At 49.5% G+C, this 8,441-nt stretch overlaps 1 protein-coding gene across 1 annotated transcript in view; it reads left to right on the top strand.

Moving 5' to 3' along the window:
• Positions 1-4,684: 4,684 nt before the first annotated feature.
• The window catches only part of tnfaip8l3 (tumor necrosis factor, alpha-induced protein 8-like 3), a 17,872-nt gene continuing 14,115 nt past the window's right edge, over positions 4,685-8,441 (top strand). Inside the window, exon 1 of the mRNA XM_084437532.1 lies at positions 4,685-5,096. Coding sequence (XP_084293658.1) covers positions 5,051-5,096 — 46 coding nt within the window. The 5' untranslated portion in view covers positions 4,685-5,050. The remainder of the gene's footprint in view (positions 5,097-8,441) is intronic.

Here is an 8,441-nt window from a genome sequence, read left to right as displayed (position 1 = left end):
TCTCAGTCTACTGAGCGTGTGTGTGTGTGTGTGTGTGTGTGTGTGTGTGTGTGTGTGTGTGTGTGTGTGTGTGTGAGCGTGTGTATGTGTGTGTGCCTGAGTGTGTGCGTGTGTGTGCGTGTGTGTGCGTGTGTGTGCGTGTGTGTGCGTGTGTGTGTGTATGTGGGTGTGTGTGTGTCCCCAAGATAGAGTTTCGGTCAAGGGGGAACTGTATAATCTTGTGGTTTAGCAGGATAAAGAAATCATGATCTACTGCATGAGGGAAGTGTGTAAAAGTGAAACTGTATGTATGTGTATGTGTGTGTGTGTATGTCAGCATTTTCATTTATTTAGTTGAAATACTTAACAGTATTTTTAGCTTTTTGCATTTTATTAACTGGTTTAATAGTATGTTTGGATTTGATTGTCCTGGGTTTGGCGTTGAGCTGCCCAGTTTGCCAGTTCTCCCTCGGAAAAAAGTCTTTATCTCTGGGACTTCCTGTTTGAATAAATATTGGATAAAAAATCATGTGAACTTGGCAGAAGGGGGAATAATAACTTTTTGTGTTACCGCTCCCGAGAGACGTTTTATTAAACATCACTGAAGGCACGGTACTAATGCTCTCTGCCTTGTTGACTTTCTGTCTGATTTTACCTTTGAAATAGAAGGTTTTTCTCAATAACAGTCCTTTTAAGCAGACAAATGTAAAACATTTTCCTCCTGGTATTCCTATTCTGTTTGTTCCTGTCACAGTGTAACAGCTTCATAGGGCAGAACGCCAGGCTGCTTCAGTCTAACTGAATAACACAAATGGTCCGTAATGAGAGGTCAGGGGAGACTTGTGGTCTCTCTCAAACACTGATGGATTAAAGCAGAGTGATGTTGACTGCTCAGTCGAACTCTGCTGCCCTAGCTTCTTTCACACACACGCACACACACACACACGAGCGCGCACACACTCGCACACACATACATACACGCACACACACACACACATGCGCACACAAACAATATATGTCTGTGTGTGTGTGTGTGTGTGTGTGTGCTTTTTTCTTCTTGTATTAGCCCTGTAACTATGGATACATCTACCAGAGAAGGTTATCAATCTGTTGGCGTACACTGGCCACTGCTTTCCATAACAATGCTTTTTCAACTCTCTGATGCATTATAGTCGTATAATAATAATAATAATAATAATAATAATAATTTGGACCTCTAGGGGGTCTTTATTCAGCCACACAATACACATGTGGGCGGCGGCCCAGCACACAACACACACTGTCAGGTTGCTGGTGGAAATTGTACTCTGCATTTTCCCATCCAGGCTATCCTCCTCCAGGGGCAGCCTAATCAGTGGCACCCAGGGACCAAGTCCCAGTGCTCAGTCCAAGTCTGGTCAGGGACAGGACTGAAGAGGGTCTGTTCTTCTTCATGCCTGTCATATTGGGTTGTTAGGAGGAAACCTGCAAACTCCACAGAAAGGCCCAGGACATCGTGCTTTGAAGCGACAGTGCTAAATATTGTGCCACTGTGCCGCTCCTGAGTGATTTTGGGGTTCAGTGTCCTGCTCAAGGACACTTCGGCACACTGCCATGAGCTGGGATCAAACCGGGGACTTTCTGATCCCCAGCCGGCCACTCTACCTCCCGAGCTACGCGCCGCCCTATAGTTATACCCTCTATTATGTCTCTATTATTATGTTTGACTGAACCAATTTCAACCAATAATATGACATCCACCCTCAATCTTCAACTTTTAGCAACACACAGCTAAGATCCATTATTAGTTATTTAATCATTATTAATATTATCATTATTAGACTAGTTAGAATCAGCATGGCATGTATTTGGGTGTTCACATTAGATTAGTCATTAAACTGACACTTTTATCCAAAGCGATTTACAATAATTGCATTTAGACATAGAAAGTTACTGTACTGCTATTCACCAGAACTCACAAGTACATCTCCTTTCTAAACAAGTGACTAAGAGTATAGAGAGTATAATCTAGTGCTTAAGGTAAATAACTATAAAAACAATAGGTGCTTAAGAGAGACAAACCTGGTCGTACTTCTTGAAGAGGTGAGTTTTGAGTCTATGGTGAAATATGAGCAGTCCTGATGTCGGTGGTCAGTTCTCTGTGTGGTCAGGACAGAAAAGAGCTGTGGCCATGTCACAACCTCAAACCTGGTTCCATCTCCTAACTGTAGCAGTTAACAGGACAACATTCCTGCACCATGTGTATATATGTGTTCACCTAGACCCTCAAATATTTACCATTTGTCTCCTTCCTCCTCTAACTCCACGCGGCCCCGACCCAGTGCTGCCCAGCAGATATAATTACTATTGTATTATTTTTATTACTATTTATCCTGTATCATTGCTGTTTTTCTTGCCATTATTCTGTTATTCTGTTGTTGCTTCAAGGTTGAGGAGCCAGAATCTAAGAATTGTACTCCCTTGTACTGTACAATGGATGTAACAATAAAGAAATCTGAATCTGAATGTTTCTAATGTTGAGTAGTTCAAACTTTCAGACAATCTTCTCAACCGCTTTTCTTGTAAAGAGAACTGGAGCTCTTTCACGGGCCTGGCCTGCCTGAGAAACCCAGGACTGGAGTCCTGCCAGGAAACGGATTGGATCAAAGACAAACTCACACTTCATGGTCTTTTCATGCGGCCTGCTTCCTCGGCTCGTTCATTAGTTTCCTGTCCAACATGAAAGAGAAAGAATGGAACTCCATCTAAAAGCAATGTCAGGAAAACTTTTCAGAACATGGCCAATGCCCCCAAAATAGAACCAGAGGAGACAGTCTGTCTATCTATCTATCTATCTATCTATCTATCTATCTATCTATCTATCTATCTATCTATCTATCTATCTATCTATCTATCTATCTATCTATCTATCTATCTATCTATCGTTCGTTCGTTCGTTCGTTCGTTCGTTCGTTCGTTCGTTCAGTCGTTCGTTCGTTCGTTCGTTCGTATCTGTAGTGTTTGGTCTATCCTGCAGGAGAGATTTCTATGAACACTCATCAGTACTCTTGCCTCCTCCTCAGTCATTGCGTGTGATCAGGCAGTAGCCCGGCGTGGTTCTGCTCTTCTCCGGGCAGCGCTGGGAGGCCACGCGTGACCGTGATTAGACAGACAACCAGCAAATGACCAGTCTATTAATCTGGGCTGGTTAATGATGTCATCCCTGCAGTAATGAACTCCTTCATTTGAATTCCCAGGACAAGTGACCTCTGGGCTGTAGTAACAGGATAGCGGGATAATTCTATGTTTTGAACTGTGATTGCTGTTTTTGATCGTTGGCAAAATAACACCGATATCCCAGATGTGTGCTTTGTAAACAAGGAAGCCAAGTGTTTGGGTGGTCAACATAAAAGTGCCGGGGGTTGTTTGCTTTGCTCAACGCCAGCTGAATTGGAACAGACTCTGTCTGAACATGTAGTTCTATTGTTAGACTGCAGGACAGTGAGATTGCTGACACGTTTATGAAGTAAAATATTGTATCTATCACACACACGCACACACACAGACACACACACACACACACACACACACAGTATAATGTGTTGATAGCACTGCCCTGGGCGAGACAGGGCCATCTGCTGCCCAGTAGTCATGCTGAGCACCAGTTGGTTCAACACCTGCGAAATTTAGCTATAGCTTAACGTCACATGACCACCTTCTGACCAATCCACGGCCTCCGCTAAGTCCGTCAGCAATGGCTCTTTTATTTGGGCTCCATCCGTTTCTGAAGGGAACCGAAAAACGTCGTCTCTGCATTCTTATCACTTTCTAGTTCTCTAAAAGTTGAATTGTAGGTGGTTTGTTCATTGCCCCGTGCCTGACTTGCACAACTACCGTACACGAAGACAGAAAGTGATAGTAGTTACAGAGTACAGTCACTCATTAACCAGACCAGGAGAAGGCAGACAGACAGACAGACAGACAGACAGAGACAGACAGAGACAGACAGAGACAGACAGAGACAGACAGAGAGAGAGAGAAATAGACAGACAGACAGACAGACAGACAGAAGGACAGACAGGTAAAGGCAAGCAGAGGGGCAGGCAGATGGTTATATAGACAGACTAGGGAGATAATTCAGTAGATTATACAGGCAGACAGGCAGTCAGTTAGACAGGCAGTTAGTCAGACAGACAGTCAGCCAGTCAGTCAGTCAGTCAGTCAGTCAGTCAGTCAGTCAGTCAGCCAGTCAGCCAGGCAGTCAGTCAGCCAGGCAGTCAGTCAGCCTGGTAGTGCCGTGCACTGCTGTGGTGAGTCAGTGAGGACCATGGTCCTCCAGCGAATGAATCTGTCAGTCAGCCAATGAGAGAAGGGACAGGGTTCTCACTGGTGGGGGGGGAACTGTAGCTACCGCTGCTGCTGCTGCTTCTACTCCCTGTCCACTCAGATACACAGGCTCCAGAGAGACAGACAGACAAACAGACAGACAGACAGACAGACAGACAGACAGACAGACAGACAGACAGACAGACAGGGGGAAAGTAGGGAAAACAAAGATTGCGTGATCATAGAGATAGATTGAGAACAAGTTTATGAGGAACTGCAGAGAGACGAGGAGAGAGAGAGGAAAAGAGAGGGGGTGAGAGAGAGAGAGAGAGAGAGGGAGGAGGAGGGGGGGTGAGCACAGAGAGAGAAAGGCAGGGGGAGGGAACTAGAGGCAGTGAAAGAGAGGGAGGAACGGACTGAAAGAGAGAGAGAGAGGGAGGAAACAGAACAGGGAGAAAGAGCAGGAGAGGAAGAGGGAGACCGAGGCAGTCGGCACAGTTAGAGAGAGAGAGAGAGAGAGAGAGAGAGAGAGAGAGAGCAGAAAGAAGCAGAGCAAAGGGGAGGACAGCTCAGCAAACAGCAGACAGACTCTCGTTCCCTCGTAGCATTCCTCTCACAGCTGCCGTGCTTCAGCCAGGAGGAGAGGAGCAGCTCCCCCAGAAAAGAGACGCTTTCTCTGGGTACAGAGAGCAGAAGCCTCCCCCCCCCCCCCCCATTCCCTGGGACAAGAAAGAGCAGAGAACTGAGTTGCTCCGGCCGGGGGAAGATGGATTCTGACTCGGGCGAACAGAGTGAGGGAGACCTCTGTCCAGGTAAGCCAACCTCCTACTATGTCTGGAAGTTTCTGTGTTGAGGAGAGAGCTTCTCTTTAACACTCCACAGCCTCAGATACAGCCTCAGATGGGTTTTTAACTTTCTCTGTGCTGGGAGACTCGCTCCTTAACGCTCCACAGATACAAGCTCGGTCAGAGCGTTTTTACCCCCTTCAGGGGGGAGGTTTGGACCGCTCAGAGTCCACCGTCGGACTACGCCAGCCGTGATCTCTCAGGCGTGAGCTGTAGCTCACCTCTGATCTTCCCGTGCCAGCTGGCAGCGTGTCTCTGTGTGGCCGTCTGTTAGCCAGCGAGCTGGCTCGCTAACGGGGCAAACAAGCTTCAACACGTGTTGTGGCTCAACTAACCCCATCAACACATCTAGACTGCTGCTCGGACACCTTCTCCATTCGTAGACCCCCTCCTCTCACTCTCTTCTTCATTTTGTCAAGGGAAATGTCAATATTTAGAGACAGGTTCTCTCTAAATATTGTCTTTGAGGTTGTGCGGTTGAGTGGGTTGTGTTTAGTGAGGATGTCTGTGTGTGTATTAAAGGAGCTTTTATTGCAGTCCAAAGATGTATCGCCACGGAGAAAGAGAGCGATAACACTTCAAGGTTTATACACGCACGCACTGTATGCTCACACACACACACACACACACACACACACGCACACACACACACCTACACACACACTCCAAAGGTTTACGGCCTCTTGTAGCGCATTTTTCCAACATTCTGTTCTCCTTAGGCAGGCTATTTTTACTGCAGGCAAAGAAGTTCCAGGCGGTGGGCGAGCCGCCTCCAGGAGAGGTAGCGTCCAAACATGTTGAATCATTGCTTTCACACCGGCTCTCCGAGTAGGACCAGAACTTCCCGGACCATCTAGTCTGTGGTGTGACTCAGTGTGATGCACGCTTTTATGCTTAGAAAATAGAAAGTTTAGTCACGCAGCATGCCTGTGCACATTGTGTTGCCTCTGTGTATGAAATGCGCTATACAAATAAAGTTTGATTTGATTTGATTTGCCATCGCACCGACTGGCGGCCATATCCCCATCATCGAGGATTTGGGGGGATTTTTTAAATGTAGAACTGTAGTTTCTACCCTGGCGTTTCCTGGTTCTGCTCTAGGCGGGACCGAGGTGGCAGCGGCCTGGCCGACCCAGCTGGTGATGTCATAGGGGGTCATTGATCTTCCGTCTGTCCGCTCCGAGGCGATGAATGAATATGGCGGAACGCGTGATCCGCTCAGCAGGTCCAGACAGCATAGCAGACAGGGACTGTGAGGAGTGTGTGTGTGTGTGTGTGTGTGCGTGTGTGTGTGTGTGTGTGTGTGTGTGTGTGTGTGTGTGTGTGTGTGTGTGTGTGTGTGTGTGTGCGGGCACAGAGAGACAGCTCAAGGCCGCCCGGCCATCAGTCAGCTCGCCAGCGTGCGTCGCCCGGTCGACTGCGGCCCGAACACTCCTGTCGCCCGAACTATCCATCAGCGTCCACTTCCTGGTTGTCATCCATCATCCGGACCTGTCGCCGGGCGGCAGTCTGTCTCGTCCCTGGACACGGACGGCGTCAGGGTGTCACACCACCGAGTGTGTATCAGGGCGTGACTCCCCCCCCCCCCTCCCCCCCGCCCCCCCCTCCCCCCCCGCCCCATCTCCCCTCCCCGTTAGAGGCAGGTGGCATCAGCGAGAGTATTTCTGGTCGCCATGGCATTTAAACCCGTCTGGGGCGGCACTGAGCGCGCTCACAACACCGCCAGGCATTATGGTATCATTACCACTCACAGCACAACCTCCTCCCTTCTCCTCTCTCCCTCCCCCTCCCTCCCTCTCTCCCTCCCTCCCTCCCTCCCTCCCTCCCTCCCTCCCCTCCCTCTCTCTCTCTCTCCCTCCCTTTCTCCCCCTCTCTCTCTCTCCCCCTCTCTCTCTCTCCCCTCTCTCTCCCTCTCTCTCCCCCCCCTCTCTCTCTCTCTCTCTCTCTCTCTCCCTCTCTCTCTCTCTCCCTCCCTCTCTCTCCCTCTCCCCCTCTCTCCCCCTCCGTGGCATTCTGAGCGGGTTTGGGAGTTGGGCTGGAGGCAGCCGTCGTGATCTCCCTGCTCAATGTGGCTCTTTGTAGTGGAAGGTTTTGCCGAGGAGAAGTTTCTGGACTAAACAAACATGAAGATCAGGCAGTGGGGTTGTAATAACAGCGCGATGTTGCAGTCGGAGGGAGGAGAGTGAGAGAGGTAGAGAGAGAGGGGTGAGGGGAGGAGAGAGGAGGAGGGGAGGAGGGAGAGGATGGGAGGGGAGGAGAGAGGAGGAAGGGTGGAGAGTGGGAGAGGTAGAGAGAGAGGGGTGAGGGGAGGAGGGGAGGGGAGGAGAGAGGAGGAAGGGAGGAGAGAGGGGAGGAAGAGGCCCAGGACATGCCTGGTTCTGGGCATGGACGATCAGAGCTGGAGCGTATTTCTCTTTCCCTGGTCCACCTGCGTCTGTGCGTGTGTGTGTTTGTGTGTGTGTGTGTGTCTGTGTGTGTGTGTGTGTGTGTGTGTGTGTGTGTCTGTGTGTGTGTGTGTGCGCGTGCGTCTGTGCATGCATATGTGTGTGTCTCTTTGTGTCTGTGTGCGTGCGTGTCTGTCTGTTTGTGTGTGTGCGCGTGCGTCTGTGCATGCATGCCTGTGTGTCTCTGTGTGCGTGCGTGTGTCTGTGTCTGTGTGTATGTGTGTGTGCGCGTGCGTCTGTGTCTGTGTGTATGTGTGTGCGCGTGCGTCTGTGCATGCATGTGTGTGTGTTTGTGTGTGTGTATGGGTACTGTATGTCTGTGTGTGTGTGTGTGTGTGTGTGTGTGTGTGTGTGTGTACGTGTGTGTGTGTGTGTGTGTGTGCGTGTGTGTGTGTGTGTGTGTGTGTGTGTGCATGGGTATGTCTGTGTGTGTGTGTGTGTGTGTGTGTGCAGAGAGAGGGTCACGCTTCATTAAGAAGCAAATGAAAGCTGACCACTACCTCACACGTCCACTGGACAGAAGGAAACCGGACACTCATCACATATAGGGCAACAGCAGCAGCAGCCAGAGTGAGAGTCCAGTGAGACGGTCTCTCCAGAGCGTTGTCTCCTATCGATTAGCCGTCAGGGTCCTGGATGAATGGTCAACAACGTTAGCGCTTGTGTTCCGCTGCCCAAGTCAGGCGGTCGATACGGATCGCCCACACCTCTACCACCCGTCCCGGTCCTGGTCCGGTCCTGGTCCGGTCCCGGTCCGGTCCCGGTCTGGTCCGCCTGACCGAGCTCCTCTGTCATCTCTCCTCTCCTACTTCGCCTTTTTTGTTGTTGTTGTTGTTGATATTTTTTAAGGCGTTTCTGCTTTATTATG

The sequence above is a fragment of the Borostomias antarcticus genome, assembly GCF_949987555.1.
Source record: "Borostomias antarcticus genome assembly, chromosome: 4".
NCBI classification, from domain to species: domain Eukaryota; kingdom Metazoa; phylum Chordata; class Actinopteri; order Stomiiformes; family Stomiidae; genus Borostomias; species Borostomias antarcticus.
Note: the sequence above shows the minus strand (reverse complement) of the source record. Positions and strands in the feature narration are given on the sequence as shown.